We start from the raw sequence: 15,281 nt of genomic DNA, 5'->3' as shown, positions 1-15,281 counted from the left end.
TGCCTATTGTAATCCGGGGTTTAGGCTCAATGTCCCCCCCCTTGTATTCGACAGTTTCATTAATCAAGACTTGAGGGCAGCCGCACCAGCCCTTTATTCAAAAAAAAAAAAAAAAAAAAAATAAGTGTAGGAATGCGTTTTCAGCAGTCCTTGCCTTAAAACACCATGTTTATTTTAACAATCTTGATTGGAGCCAATAAACAATTGATAATTGTTATAACATCTCTAATTTGTCTATTTATGCAGGTCTGCTGTAGGAAAACTGAGGCAACGATTACGGATTCTACAGACATTGAATCGACATCACTGTTGACTGTAGGTAAAAATTTTCAGTGGTTCATTTTTCTGTTTATGGGGCTCTGATGGTTGATGCATGCTACATATTCCTTTACTTCTTGATGTTTTGACTTTCGATTTGGTTTGATTTGTTTTTCTGTTTACAATGTTTGTTTTATTCATTGGCTTATATGTTTGTTCGTTGCTACATTTCCAATCTGTAATATAGATAAAGGTTTCTAAATTCTTTCTTCTTTTTTTCGAAAGGGAAAAAAAAGGCAAAAAGGAGGACAAGATTTAAGCTTTTGGTAATGAATACTCATGTTTTGTGAAAATTTTCATTCAGGGGAACCAACCCATTTTTATTTATCTTTTGTAGAGTTGAATTTTTATTTTGTACTTCACCTCAGTTTGTTTTTGGTTTTGGAATTGTTAATATGGTTTGTATTCATGGTATAGATTTTATAAATGTTAATATGGTTTGTATTGATGCTAATCATGTTTTGGATTATTCTTATGTCTCAGTTTTTTATTCCATGTTTACTTCTACTTTATAAATGTTAATATGGTTTGTATTGGTGCTGACCATGGTTCCGAACAAACTGTTTCCAAACTTTGCAAATAGGTCAACATTCACGTTCCAGTCCAGTTGCAAATCAGAGTTTCTTTATTGATAGAACCATATCAATTGAAAGGTATTAATTTTTATTTTATACTACCTCTGTTTTGATTTTTCTTTTTCTTTTTTTTGGTGAAACTATTCTTATGTTTCATTCATGTCTTTAGATATCTTTGTTATTTAATATTGGAATTTACATCTTCAGCTGGAATATGGAATTATGGACCATCACATAAACAAATAAAATAGCCAGTTCAATTGTGAGTTGACAGGCTTTTTGAAGTGCCAAACTTCTTTATCTTCATTGAACATTTTGATTGTTTTGGTTTTCTTCCTTTGTGTTCTTAATTAAGCCGAGTATGCATTGCAGTTTGTTAATTAAGGCTTCTTTTGTGTTATGTATATCAGAACATTCATTCTTCTTCTTTTTTTTCTTTCTTCTTTTCTTCTCTTTTCATATTTAGACAAGGATCCCACTGTTAAAAACTTCTATCCTCCAGCTTTGTTGTTGTTGTTGTTGTTTTTTGTTTGTTAATTTTTTTTTTGTTTGGTTGGGTACTGCAAATGCTTAGATAGCAACACATTTAATTGTATCTCCTCTTTCAATTTGCAATGATACCACTGATTCATTATTTTTTGTTTAATTCACAAAATACTTTCAATTTATTTCTGTACGTAAAAGACAGTATACCTCAATTGTATTGCGAAGTACCAAAGGTTGTAGCTGACCGGCCTCTTTTATGCAGGTTTAAAACGGAACAGCAGCTAAACTGTCAAAGCTCTAGAGTTTAAAATCAAGGGTGAGGCATTTTGTTTTATATTTCTTGCTTGCGCCTTTTGTTTTGTTTGTGTTGGCTAAACAGAGAAATAAAGATTGGCTGTGATTGTTTGCTTTCCTTTGCACAAAGACATAGAGAGAGAGAGATAGCTGATATTCAGAAAAGGAGATTCTGACCTCATCATCTCAGTACGAGGTTAGTTGTCTCTAAGCCAATTTGCTTTTTAATTTGTGAGTTGTGAGTTCTTTCTTTTTTTAATTTCTATATCTGAATTTGTGATTAATTTATGTTTCTGTGTTAGCTCATCTTATTTCTGTTTTGATTGGTCAATTAATGTGGGGAATTAATTTATGTTTCTCTTTTTAATTGCATTGAAACAAAGAGTATAGTTGTTTCAAATATTATAGAGTATAGTTATTTCTTTTGTTTTGTTTGTGTTGATGCTTTAGAAAGAGAAACTGGAGATTGGGACAAGCTTTAGCTATATGATTTTGGGTTTACCAGCATATGGTTGTCCATTTTCCTATTGTCTTTCCAGTGGATGTAATTGTTTGACGTTTAATTTGAAGTGAAGGCAATAATGATACTGATAGCTTAATACTGACTGAATTCTTATGTGTTTAGCTTAATTGTACATCGATCGTACGTCTTACATCATAAAAAATAAAAATTCAGTTATCTAGCTTCATGTTTCAATTAACTTCCACTAAGCTGTGCTGTCTTTGGTTATATTTTCGGGTATTTTGATCCATTTCAATTCGATCACTTATCAAGAACGATCCACACAGAAATAGAGAGATTGGCTGTGATTGTTTGCTTTGCTTTGCACAAGAGAGAGAGAGAGAGAGATAGCTCATATTCACAAAAGGAGATATTCACCTCATCATCTGAGTACGAGGTTTGTTGTCTCTGAGCCAATTTGCTTTTTAATTTGTGAGTTGTGAGTTCTTTTTTACTTAAATTTCTATTTCTGAATTTGTGATTAATTTATGTTTCTGTTTTTAATTGCATTGAAACACAGAGTATAGTTGTTTCAAATATTATAAAAACTGATGGATTTTTTTAGATTTTATTTTAGCTGTTTCAAAATCTTTTGGGTTTGGCACTTTCGGATTAGTTTGTATAGATTTGATCTATTTACTTACGAAACAGAAAAATAGATACGAGATCCAACATGTTGTCTGTACATGTCAGAAATGGAAATCATATGAAAATATGGTTATCATTCAATGAGGTTGTCTACCCAGGTCCAAATAGAATAAAAATAAAGATTTGGATTCTGAGACTGACCCTTGCATCTTTGAACGAATGATGCTTCAAATTAATATGGGAAGGCCAAGTCTTTATTCTTCTAATCTCCTTCTTTGATTTTCTGCTGTCATTTTTTATGGTTATTACAATCTGCGTTTCTCATAATGGTACATCCTACTATAAAAAACCTTTCATTGACAGTCACCCATAGTAAAAGAACTGATCCACAATTTGAGTTTCTTATATTGAGGAGTAATCACTTGGAAGATCCTTCAAACTGTTCTTGCCGCAACTCATGCTTCCTTAAGAGCTATAAGTTCACACACCTGTTAAGGTTTAGTTTCTGAAGTTGCAGGCTAACTTTATTAATATTTATACTTGAACTTTCTGTTGTATAATTTATTATAAATTCATCTATTGTGAGTTTTGCTTCCCATAAATAATTTCCTGAATTTTTTCGATTTCATTTCATTAGATTTTGAGTAAACAAACCTACCCCTAAGTTTACAAGTGATAGCGGTAGACAATATACCAGTATCTAAGGTTTCTATAATAGGCATTCTGCATTTATCATTATTCGAAAAGAATCTGTCAGTATATTTTGTATTTAGTATATCATCTGAATGCCAACAGTTCCGGGAATATTGTAGAGCAGGAAATGGAGAGTGGTACGTAATCACATAGATATGTATCTTCCAGTATAAAGAATCACAGCTGTGGCTTCATATATATTTTAAAGGAGACGTTAGCTAAATGCTTTTCAGATTCATTATCAGCTTCTCCTATATATTTTTTTATTTATATATATATTTTTTTATGTTAGGAGGTTATTGTTTGGAACAACACACCAGAGGATCACAGGATGATTGGTACTGATATTCGAATTAGAACAAATCTCCTGAACAGAAAATGAACCAAGTGTCCAAGTATGATGGTAGAGTTCGTATAAGTTCAGATTCGATGAGTAAAATAGAGGCTGAATTTCAAAGGTTGGGGCTAAACAGGAATACTTCTACTTTGGAGAGAAGATTAACTGATCTTGATGAGGTACAAAGTCTATGCTTATTATTGCAATTTTAAGTCTAAGCCGCACAAATTTATCTTTTAGTAATTACACATCTGGCTCTTTTCCTACTACTGAGGTAATAGTATATCATTTATGCATGTAAAGAAAGCTGCTGCATCAGTTTGGTCGATTACTATACTAAAAAAGTATTGTTCTTTTGATCTCTAATTTTTATGCAGTTTGACGAATTGGAAGAGCTGGAGTGATCTGATTGGCAATATATTAAATTAACAATGAGGTTTTGTTCGAACACTATTATCTAATGTACTGAATATTGATTGTCTCTTTTGGTGGATTTATTTCAATTTGTTTTGAGTAGTATGTTTAAAGCCCATGAGACTTCAGTGCATACATTTAAAAGGTTTAAATAATTTCCCTGCAGTCCAAGCTGCTATCATCACAGTTGAAGGGGGTTATACCCTGGTGGAGATCTTCCCTTCCTGTCCAAGACCATGAGTTGTTAGAGCAAGTGCACCCGTAGTCAAGAAAACGCAAAGTCGAGAAGTCGAGAATTCGACCAGTCAAGTTACTATTCACTGTCACTGGACATGGGTTTACACCCGTTGTTTTTCTTGCCCGGTCAACACTGTTCATTATTATATAATTTTAGGGGGGGTCTCGAAAATCGACTTTTTACACATACATAATTTGGGAAAACTTCCTTCATGAAAGTTATAGAGATCGTCGATACGAGTTCGTGCATATGTGGAATGCAAAAATAGGACTTTGTATGAATTTATTATGAATTTTTGAAATCTGAAAATTTTCTATAAATAGAAAGAAAAAAATTCTATTTTATTTCAAAGGACGAAATTTTTTCTTATTTTCATTTCCCCCCCCCCTCCCCCTCCGGTCTCTCTCTCTCGCGCGCCCCCAGAACTGGCGGGTTTCGTCCGACCCGACCCGAATTTTTCTCCGGCCTCCATCTTCCTCCGGCCAAGGATCCGGCCACCCCCGAAGTCGCCTCACCTCGTCCGGCCGCTCTGTGGCGTCAAACCGCCCAGACGCTGCCCCTAGGCCGAGATCGAAGCAACCCAGGCTCTGTGACGTCAGCCATGTTCTCTCCCCTTCCAACGTGGCAGCTGGGCTTCTCCTTCGACTGGTCAAGAAATTAGTCAGGGCTTTGCCCTTTTTCTTCCCCTCGGTCATCCCAAGCCAAGTTTTGGCTGGGCAAAAACCAACCGGTGGAGGGATGAATCTCTACATGCCCGGTCACCACGTCATAATTCCATGCTTTTGCCCGGTCAATACCAGACCGGTGCACTTGCTCTTAAGAATGAAGGTGTGGTATAACAAATCAGCTTATACTTGGTATCATATTTTTGCATAGAATAGAAGAGGGAGAAAAATTCTATAAATTTTTTTTTTTTTAGGAATATGCCTTTGGTTTCTATTATGTAGCAGCTAACGTATAGCTTTCTTTAATCTTGAAATATCTATGCTTTCTATTTATATAAAATTGATTTTATCTATTGGGATTGTTTGCAGATCTATTAGAGTTTTGGTGAAAATTGAGTGCTTCGAAGCCATTCACAAGCAGGAAAAAATCATTGAAGCTTCCTATGGAGTCATGATTGCTCAGGTTGATCTTGGAGTTGAAATCCCACTCAAACAGATTCCAATAGTCCAAGAGAAAATAACTCAAGTGTGTGGGCAGCTAAACAATCAAGTATTTGTAGCTTCTTAACTACTTGAATCAATGATTGAATACCCAACCCCAACACACGTTGAGGTACCACACTTAATTGTACTAATATTAATTTCCTCTATATTGAAGTCAAATGCAGTGCCATGATGAATACTAATCGATCTCCTCTGCTTTCATTGATCAGGAAAGGATATTTTTTCCTTGCCTTGGTGGTGAATTGGACCGTGAGAGTAATGAACCAGTTTCAATGAAACCGTGTGCTTCCCCATCATGGACTACACACAAGAAGAGCTACTAGATTGCAAAACACTATCAGAGGTTTTAAAGAGCTTGGAAAAGAAGGTGCCTAACTTGAAAATTTTCACCTATGAACGATTGGATCGGTTGAAAAGAGCTTCCATCTTCATTGAATGTCAAGTGAGAATGTGACACATACTATTTAACCTGTGAATGTTCTTTTCTGATTTTGGGTTGGTTTCTTATTTGAATCATTTTCGTTTGATTTTTGTTAGTTGTTAGTTCAGTTGGGAAAAAAGCAATTTACAATTGTTATACGACTAGAATGCATTTATACTACCCGCGGCAAAGCGCGGTATCGCGAGGTCTGTTTATCTCAGATATACTGCATGTATGTCAAACAATGGAAACTTGGAGCAGTAACTTCATGGAGGTATTTGTCACCATAGATATCTCACTTTGCCTTTGATGCCAACGTGTTATTCTTATTCAACAAGTCACAAGATATACTTTTGGCAGTCTGGCTTATTTACACAACGCCATTGAACCAAAGTTGATACATCGAGACATTAAGTGGAGGCATCTTCTTGGCCACTAAGTACTTTGTAAAGGAATATCCATTTGGGGATGAGAAAGAGCAGTTACTGACTTTGGTTTGCCAAATCAAGTCTGACTGATAAGAAAATTGAATTCAAGAGGGAGTTCCGTCTAGGTGAGGTACTGCTAATGCCGCTGGATGCAACTGTTGCACAGCTAAAACAGCAAGCTGATTGTCTAGAGGGATACATATTCTATCACAGAACAATGTAGTAATGGAAATCAAAGGCTTGGAGGTATCAGATGATATGGAAGTACTTTCTAGAGCAATTCAATCGGGAACAGTTTGTGTATCTTCACAAAAATACTATTGCAATTGATGTAATATATGGTATTTTATCAGTTTGATCAATAATAAAGTCATTTTCAATAACAAATCCCGCAGCAAAGCGCGGGTACCATTGCTCGTATATATAAGAGAAGAAAAAATGACCTTTACTATTTAGTAAGAGAAGAAAAAAAGTAGTTACCCGTGGCCTCTCTTTACGGTAACTCCCTCACAGTCAGAGACCTTGACATATAAATCATGCCAGATTCCCAAACCGTAACCGTCTTTGATGCTTTCACACCGGAGGCGACTACCGGCGACTTTAGGCAGCCGTGAATCCAGCAGAGCCGCCGACATGTTGCCGGAATCCGTAGCACTCTTCCGGCGGTTCCTCTTCTTCCTCACCGTGTTTCTATCGTGCTTGCTCCTCTACAAAAACTCCGATACCCTCCGCCTTCTGCATCACTTCTCTTCTTATCCCTCTGCTTCCTTCACCGCCTTCAATTCCTCGCCGGTGAGTCCCTAACTGTTACTACTCTGATTTCTGGTTCTACCTTCAATTTTTATGCTTTTATGTAATTTCAAGCTTTAGAAATTGCGAATTGTATTCTCAATTTTGGTTCGTACTGTTCAAAATTCCGAGCTTTGTATAGAATGTGTGTGCAAATTTAGCTTTAATTGCATATAATTATTGAAACTTGTATGTGTGTAGATTGATGAGGAACGATGTGCGCTGTACATTATGTAATTTCCTCAAGCTTTTGAAATCAGGCATTGTTCTGTGAATTTCGCAAATGAGAGTGCAAATTAGGTCAACTGCATATGTTCGTTGAAACTTGAGTGTATATAGGTTGATGAGGAACGTTATGCATCGTGTAATTTCCTCAAGCTTTTGAAATCAGGCTTTATTTTGTGATTTTGTTTTTTTGTTTTTTTTCATTTCGTTACGAAATTCATGAGGTTTGTAGAAATGAGCGTGCAAATTAGGTCAACTGCATATGTTTATTGAAACTTGAGTGTATGTAGGTCAGTGAGGAACGAGGGATTGAAGAGGTTTTGAAGGATGCTGCTATGGAAGACGGGACGGTGATCTTGACGACGTTAAATGAAGCATGGGCGGCTCCAAATTCGATCATTGATCTCTTCCTTGAGAGCTTTAGGAATGGAGTTGGCACTCATAGGCTCTTGAATCATTTGGTTATCGTTGCCTTGGACCAAAAGGCATATCAGCGTTGTTTGGAGGTACATACTCATTGCTTTGCTCTTCTTACTGAGGGAGTAGATTTTCATAAGGAGGCATACTTCATGACCCCCCAGTACTTGAAGATGATGTGGGCAAGGATTGATTTTCTCCGCTCTGTTCTTGAGATGGGCTACAATTTTGTCTTCACGGTAATCTCAAATTTTTAATTTAGTTTATTTTCCTGCGTTCAATCATTTCTTGAAATATTATACATGTATCTGTATTCGAAACTAATCATCAATTTTGACACGGAATCAAAAGAGTTTCATTCATATGTAGCTTGCACTAGATTCTTGTGTAGGAAATTATTTGAATTCTCTTCTTGTCTCCGTGTGCATGTGTGACTCCACGATGTTGATTTGTCTTTATGTCTAGTAAGTAGCTATTCTTGTTTTCTGTCGATGTAGATTCTCTTTTTGATAAAGTTAGGTATGGACAAGCCCAAAAGTTTTATCATCAGAATGATTTTTTATGTCCCAACTGATTGCAAAACTGTTTGTATTTCATTCTGATTTCAACATCATTATGGAAATTGATATTTAGTTCACGAATGAAATTAATCAACTTGTATTTTTTTTCCCTTTTCCCTTTATTCAATGCCTTCGTGGTCGGTCTTTCTCCTCAGGATGCTGATGTTATGTGGTTCAGGAATCCTTTTCCACGGTTTTATTCGGATGCAGATTTTCAGATTGCTTGCGATCATTTCTTAGGCAGCTCCGATGATTTGCAGAACAGACCTAATGGAGGCTTCAACTATGTGAAGTCCAATAACCGGTCAATAGAGTTCTACAAATATTGGTATTCTTCTCGTGAAACCTACCCTGGATACCATGATCAGGATGTTCTCAATATGATCAAGTTTGATCCCTCCACTGTTAATATTGGACTGAAAATGAAATTTCTGGACACTGCTTATTTTGGTGGATTTTGTGAACCTAGTAGAGATTTGAATCAAGTTTGCACGATGCATGCAAATTGTTGTTTTGGTCTAGATAGCAAGCTTCATGACCTTAGAATTATGGTTCAGGACTGGAAGGAGTTTCTGTCCTTGCCACCAAGTTTGAAGAGAACTTTGATATTTCCATGGGCGGTTCCGCAGAATTGCAGGTAAGACAAGTTCATATTTTCTTGGATGCCTTGAATTTTAAGAATGTGAATCGTGTTTAGCATTATATGGTATCATGCATCTTCAATTATTATTACCTTATTCATGGTTTTTGAACATTACTCTTAATTTGTTTCATTCCAGCCTTGATTCTCTCCGTCGCTATGATGTACCGGAGAGTGACCCTCAACATGGTTTGCAAGAATGAATTGAGATGTACATAGGTCTCGAGGCTTTTCCTCACAGGTAGTATCCAGTTTTGAATCCAAGGACCTCTATGTTTCCACAGGTCTTCAATCATCGGAAGATTTGGAAGGTGGTTCAGAGAGAACAGAGAATTGATCATAAACCATACATTTTCTGTGCGTGGGAAATATTATGGTCAGAAGTCAGAACAGAATATATGCATAGTATTTGGGATGAAGAACCATCTAGACTTTACACTTGTCGTGGTCGGTAATTATTGATTAAACGGAGTTCAGAGCTTTTGGTGTAGTTTGCAGTATGATTAAGTTGAACAGGGCCACAACATCAAACTTCTCACCATCAATTCTTGGGGTAAAAGTAAATAAAAAGAAGTTGTTTGTTTGTTCCCTATAAGTCGATCAGAAGTGAAGAAATTTAAAGTAACAAGGACCATCAAATCACAAACATCTGATTCTCAGTCTACATATTCTTGCAAGAAGTTGCTCCACATTTGTTTGTTTTTTCCTGTAAGTTGCTCAGCAATGAAGAAATTAAAAGTAATAAGAATCTCCAAATCACATGCATTTCATTCTCTATCTTGTACATCTGATTCTCAATCTACATATTCTTGCAATAATGCCAAACTCACTTGTATAGCCTCTTGCATTTGGTCTTTGATAGTAAGCTGGGGGTGAAAGTTTTAAGTTTCAAGGGGCTACCCTCGTGGCTTACATCAGACCAAAACAAATAAGACTCCAATACAGTAGCTGGGGATAGATACAGAAGGCCAAAAAAAATTAACTTACACTTCCCCTCTAAAATGAAATCCACAATTAGGAAAAGAACAAGCAATTTACAAGATAATTACGAGTAAAATCTTTATCCATCACCATTATCAGAGTCCAGTATACGGCTTACAAGAACACCTTGATCCCAATTCTCAATACACCTGTAAGTAACGAGACAACACACATTAACCCGATTCATAGTATTAATTAGAACAGTGGAAATGAAGTCACACAAGAAACACACAAACCTTGTTCCATCAACATCGATGCAAATGAACTGGCCATGTCGCCAACCATTTTGGAAATGGCCAAAGAAGACATCACCAGACTTTGAATAAAAGCGACTCTCACCGTTGGCCTTTCCTTTCCAGAAGTTTGCAAACCATCGGTCTCCGGTGTGAAAATAAAGCCAACCCTATACATATATGACCAAAGAACGACCTATTCAGAATAACAGCCGTGAAGGTCTACTAATGGAGTTTTACAATCAAGAGGAGAAATCAGTTATGCATAAGTTTTTCTTGTTAAAGAAATTCTATTTTACCATGTAAATCATTTCATTTTATTAGATCATTCTCTTCTTATCTATACTATTATTAAGAGAAGAGTTTGTCAGCCAAAACAGAAAAATTTTACCAAAATATCCCTCAAATATTAAAAAACATTTGAACTGAAATATTTGAGAAAGACAAAATGGTCAATTCACAAATAAAATAAAAACAAAATAAATTTAACAAAAAAAAATCAAAACAAAATATGTGCAGCAGTTTTCTCCACATTCTATGGAATAACTTCCCACGTAATTATCCACACCCATAGGGTGTGTTTGGAGTCTAGTTTAAATAAAAGAAACTAGATGGCCCCACACACTGTGAAAATTGAATTATTTTTTTTAATAGGCAGTGGGAAGTTATTTACAGGAGTGGGTAGTTTTTCATGGAATGATAGAAGTGGGTAGTTTGATTATCTGTTTCTCATTTTCACCTTTTTTTTATTTTCTGTTTATTTTATAATTTGACTATATTACCCCTATCTGTTTTATGAGTTGTATAGTTTTTTAATATTTCAGGGTCATTTTGGTACATTTTTTCTGTTTTGGCTAACAAAGCCTCTTTTCTTAATAATAGTATAGATATAAGTGACTTCTCCTTTACATGAAAAAAAAAAAAAAAATTACCTTGCCATGTATGACATCATCCCTCCATGATCCCTGGAAAGCATCCCCATTACTGAAGTAGAATGTACCCAGACCTGATCTTTTTCCATAGCGCCACATACCATCATAGATGCTTCCATCTCCAAGAACCAGACGACCCTGTAGAAATTTCTTCAGGATTAGAATTTAATTTCTTTTGTACAGACCAAAATTTTGATTATAACATCCACACAAAAAAATTATTTTGACACCACTTTAATAAGGTTATACAAGTACCTTTCCTTCAGGAAGACCTCCTTGGCATCGTCCTCTGTAAATTCCTCCTCTGTATTGCATCTCCACCATAGGACTCCACTTTTTTGGTGAATGTCGTTCTGCTTCCTGTATGAAGAAAAGGTAACCAAAATTAATCCTCATGTCCTAACTTCTAACAAGTAGCAATACTATGTCATTAAGAAATAAAGCACATGTATTCATAACAGCAAATTACCAGCATGGATGCTGCACGAACAGAGAGATTTCCTTGCTTAGGATTTTCAGCATCTTTTCCTTTTACAAGTGCTGATGCCGAATTATAAAAATCTTTCACTGCCTCAAGACCTGTGTCAGTGAATGGACTCCAAGAAGACAAGTCTAGATTCACAGCTGGTTGTACTTTGACATCATCCTTATTTTTTGTCTCTGGGTTTTGTGTTGGAAATGAGACATTCTCTTTCAACTCTTCTGGAGACCTCACACCAACTGGAAGGCAGAAGACACTCAGGTCATCAAGCATCAGAGTAGCTCCATCTTCACCACCCTTCTCTTTCCCCCAATCCTTTGCAATCTGATATTCATGCCCCATGTTCCAACTAACAAGCGGTTGCCTTTGGAAGGCAGAAGTTTCTGGCATTGCATTTTTTAGTTTTAACTATAATTAGAAAATTGCAAAAAACACTTGTTTGAGTTGTAGAATAAACAGTAGTGTCAAATGTTCTTAAGGATAAAGAGGGCACTGGGCAAAGGCTACTCTATGAAAATAAAAACTGGTACTTACAAGTTTAAGAAGGAAAAAAAAGTAACAATTGTGCTACCTTCAGTGATTGGATCATATAAACCAGACGATTCAATACTGGCTTGCTCAGATCCACTATTAGTATAATACCAAAAAAAAAAAAAGTATATAAGATTTTGCATAACAAAATTGAAGAGAACTAAAAAGACAGAGCGATATCAAATAAACCTTGAAATGTGGAATTCATTGTAGTTGCTGTTAATTCCCGTCTGAGGTTCTTCAGAATAATTATTAAACTTTTCAGCTTTAACATCAACAGCATTTATATTTCCCAGCTCACTAGAATCTGGTGCATCTATCTCTTCAGAAAGGGGATTTTGAAGTGACGGATATTCCTGACTGTCATTTGATTGTGGTTGATGTCTACTAAATAGATTGAAAAAGAACGGAAAATGCTGAGCCAGTCCAGACAATATGCTACTTTTCTGAGAAACCTGCTTTTCAGCAAAACTGGTAACCACATAAAGTTTCCATTAGCACACAAGTCAAGATGTGTCATGCAGAAATCAATCAAACTTTAATACAAAGGCAGTAAATACAAAAAGTTGCAAATACTAATAATAACTGAAATTGAGGTAGAAAGTAAGAAAGTTACCCTAAGATAAAAACCGTTGTGACTAGCAGGTTGGGCTCTAGACTGGGTTCATGAATTGTAGAAATTAAGATTTCCCCTTCATATTCTGTAGTTTGACGAAAAGTACGCAAAGTTTCCTGTACATCACTGTTATCAATAGCACCAGAACTTGCAACAATGCATATAACCATTCCATCCAAGTCCTGTGCAACAGAAAAGAAAGGAAAAGGAAAAAAAAAAACCAATGTCAAAATCAAAAGTCCGAAAAGAGCAGAAATTTTTTAAACAAACATAAAACAGAAGAAGTCAGTTTGGGGAATCTTGTACTCCCCGTTGGGAACAATATAACTTATAAAGATGCAAACGGGATGATGGAAGGTATTCAACTAACAAATAAACTTTTAAAATTCAAATAACAGAATTTTATCGTACCTTTACACCCACACTCAGGAAAGGGCAGTCATACATGGATCGTAAAATTGAAGTTTTGATGTTGTAGCCAGCACCAAATCCAATTTTTGCTTCTTTAAATCTTTCCAAAACCTGTACATGATTGCAGTCGCCTTGTTAAAAGGTACAAAGGAAGAGAACGCATTCTTAAAACTTGTCAAGACAGAACTTTTTACAATATAAAGGTGATGGAGAAAATACGACACAAGAAATTGTGCGAATAAAATTATATAACTTAATAAGTCTAAATGTAGCTTGCAAAGTGTATGGTATGAACACTTACTTGCATTACTTCTGAAACTTCAACTTTTTTCACATCATAATGGGATGCATCGATAAACTTTCTGTGTATATCCTGTGAGCACACCAGCAATAACCACATCAGAACGAGGCTACTGTTAACTCAGAGAACCAAAAATATATGGAAGAAGTACACTTACAGATGTTAGAACAGATACGGCAGTTATTGCCATTAAAACTGCATTATTTGCAGTCCTGACAGCCTCATCTAAAGTTACCAAGTCCTTTTTGAGTAACATGTCAGTATCAAGACCTGCATGTGAAAAGAAGCAACATAATGTGCTAGTGTCCTACTTAATGGTTTTGCTAAAGAACTGCGGGAGGTTCAAATCTTCACTGAAAAGGAAATATAATACATCACTCACCAATAAGTAAATTTGTATGCTCCTGAAGTGTTTCCATGAGATTTTTGGCCTGCAAATTAGATTCAACGTTACATCATCAGTGCATAGATATCAATCAGAACAGCCAGTCATGGAACACTAAGTTCCCAAGTAATACCTCATCTTGGCGTCTCTGTCCTTCAAAGCTGAATGGTTTCATAATAATAGTGACCACAAATCCATTTGCAGATCTTATAGTTTTGAGTATATCAATTGCTGTCATGAGATCCAAGCCATATCCCGCACTTGCCACCTAGAGAGAAAAGTAACAGATAAAACTTGATTGCTAGTACGCTTCATCATCAAAACTAAGAGGCACCAATAGATTGCCATAGTATAATGAAGAGCCCCAATAAGTCTGAAGACGACAGTGCTAAACATGAAGAGATACAATGACTAGAACATGCCCCATTCACAAATAACCCCGCAATAACAAATCCTCCATCCCCTTAATGGATGATAATCAAAGTTAATAGCAAATCATACTCATAAACACAAGTAATAGGTAAGAAATGTACAAACAAGTATAACAGCCTTTGAACACGACTTTGAAGACATCGGCGCCTCAAACACCATGGGAGCCACATCTGCAATCATAAACAAAAGAGAAGATAACTGATACATTTCCACAATACAATAACGCAGCTCAAGAAAACCATTTCTTCTTAAATTTGTGCTAACTACAATGGAACAAGCAATGAACCTTTTCCGACGATCCGGCGTTGTAATTGTGCCTTCATTGAGTCCTTCATGAGAATATGCCTGCAACAAAATCCATTCACCATTAGCCAAACATTAACTTGTTTCATTTCTAAGCATTATATATTGCAGTAAATAGCAAATAAGTTTACCAGAATCGTAGAGAAGAAAACCGGAACGGCGACTCCATACAGAAGTCAAAAACGGCGTCGTTGCGGCTTCCGATACCGACGACTTCAACGAACGCGGAGTTCCCCCAGAACTCGTCGCAGTCCACATCGGCGGCGGGTCCGTTGTTGTTCGCCGTTATTCGAAGCGAAGAGAGCTTGCAGCCGCAACTGCTCCGCCGGAAGTTGAATTTTCTCCGGCGACGGAACGAGCATTTCGTGAAGAGGAGTGGAGTGTTGGGAGGATAAAGGAACGGAGAAGATGGCCGGAAAGTTGTGAATGCTGGAAACTCCATGGAGATAGGTTGCTAGGATTCCATTGGAGTTAGGGGAATGGCAGATTGGGTGGGAGGGTTGAGGATACCTACCAGTTCTGTGGACATTGATGGAGTCCAGTAGCGAGTTCAGCTTTGCAAGCCCACTAAAATACACGTT

At 36.4% G+C, this 15,281-nt stretch overlaps 2 protein-coding genes and 1 long non-coding RNA gene across 4 annotated transcripts; 2 read left to right on the top strand and 1 right to left on the bottom strand.

Moving 5' to 3' along the window:
- Positions 1–1,571: 1,571 nt before the first annotated feature.
- Positions 1,572–4,454, top strand: LOC133710762 (uncharacterized). The gene is made up of 4 exons (XR_009846850.1): positions 1,572–1,695; positions 3,749–3,972; positions 4,171–4,229; positions 4,374–4,454. It is a non-coding gene; the product is annotated as an uncharacterized LOC133710762 (long non-coding RNA).
- Positions 4,455–6,932: 2,478 nt separating this feature from the next.
- On the top strand, positions 6,933–9,572 carry LOC133708458 (uncharacterized protein At4g15970). Its single transcript, XM_062133917.1, has 4 exons — positions 6,933–7,255; positions 7,768–8,133; positions 8,610–9,091; positions 9,234–9,572. Exons 1-4 carry the CDS (start codon positions 7,031–7,033, stop codon positions 9,295–9,297), a joined length of 1,137 nt encoding a protein of 378 aa, XP_061989901.1. The 5' UTR covers positions 6,933–7,030; the 3' UTR covers positions 9,298–9,572.
- Positions 9,573–9,833: 261 nt separating this feature from the next.
- Positions 9,834–15,275, bottom strand: LOC133708457 (protein ACCUMULATION AND REPLICATION OF CHLOROPLASTS 3, chloroplastic). Of its 2 annotated transcripts, none has more exons than XM_062133915.1 (16): positions 14,832–15,275; positions 14,684–14,742; positions 14,503–14,567; positions 14,099–14,233; positions 13,963–14,011; positions 13,738–13,850; positions 13,581–13,652; positions 13,280–13,390; positions 12,869–13,050; positions 12,442–12,723; positions 12,293–12,348; positions 11,710–12,104; positions 11,496–11,600; positions 11,241–11,378; positions 10,312–10,478; positions 9,834–10,224 (listed from the first exon to the last, which is right to left on the bottom strand). In XM_062133915.1, the coding sequence occupies exons 1-16, from the start codon at positions 15,140–15,142 to the stop codon at positions 10,155–10,157; spliced, it is 2,310 nt and encodes a 769-aa protein (XP_061989899.1). In that variant the 5' UTR covers positions 15,143–15,275; the 3' UTR covers positions 9,834–10,154. The 2 variants fall into 2 exon arrangements, with proteins under 2 accessions (XP_061989899.1, XP_061989900.1); XM_062133916.1 differs by having other exon boundaries at positions 14,499–14,567; positions 14,832–14,913.
- Positions 15,276–15,281: the final 6 nt, after the last annotated feature.

Source organism: Rosa rugosa, chromosome 5 (genome assembly GCF_958449725.1).
Source record: "Rosa rugosa chromosome 5, drRosRugo1.1, whole genome shotgun sequence".
NCBI classification, from domain to species: Eukaryota; Viridiplantae; Streptophyta; class Magnoliopsida; order Rosales; family Rosaceae; genus Rosa; species Rosa rugosa.
Note: the sequence above shows the minus strand (reverse complement) of the source record. Positions and strands in the feature narration are given on the sequence as shown.

Excerpts from the sequence above, each read along its gene's own strand:
- LOC133708458 (XM_062133917.1), top strand. The coding sequence starts at position 7,031 with ATGCTTTCACACCGGAGGCGACTACCGGCGACTTTAGGCAGCCGTGAA. Across the intron at positions 7,256-7,767 it reads CCGCCTTCAATTCCTCGCCG|GTCAGTGAGGAACGAGGGAT; the intron begins GTGAGTCCCTAA and ends GAGTGTATGTAG. Across the intron at positions 9,092-9,233 it reads GCGGTTCCGCAGAATTGCAG|CCTTGATTCTCTCCGTCGCT; the intron begins GTAAGACAAGTT and ends GTTTCATTCCAG.
- LOC133708457 (XM_062133915.1), bottom strand. The coding sequence starts at position 15,142 with ATGGAGTTTCCAGCATTCACAACTTTCCGGCCATCTTCTCCGTTCCTT. Across the intron at positions 14,743-14,831 it reads TTTTCTTCTCTACGATTCTG|GCATATTCTCATGAAGGACT; the intron begins GTAAACTTATTT and ends ATTTTGTTGCAG. Across the intron at positions 10,479-11,240 it reads ATGATGTCATACATGGCAAG|GGTTGGCTTTATTTTCACAC; the intron begins GTAATTTTTTTT and ends ATATATGTATAG.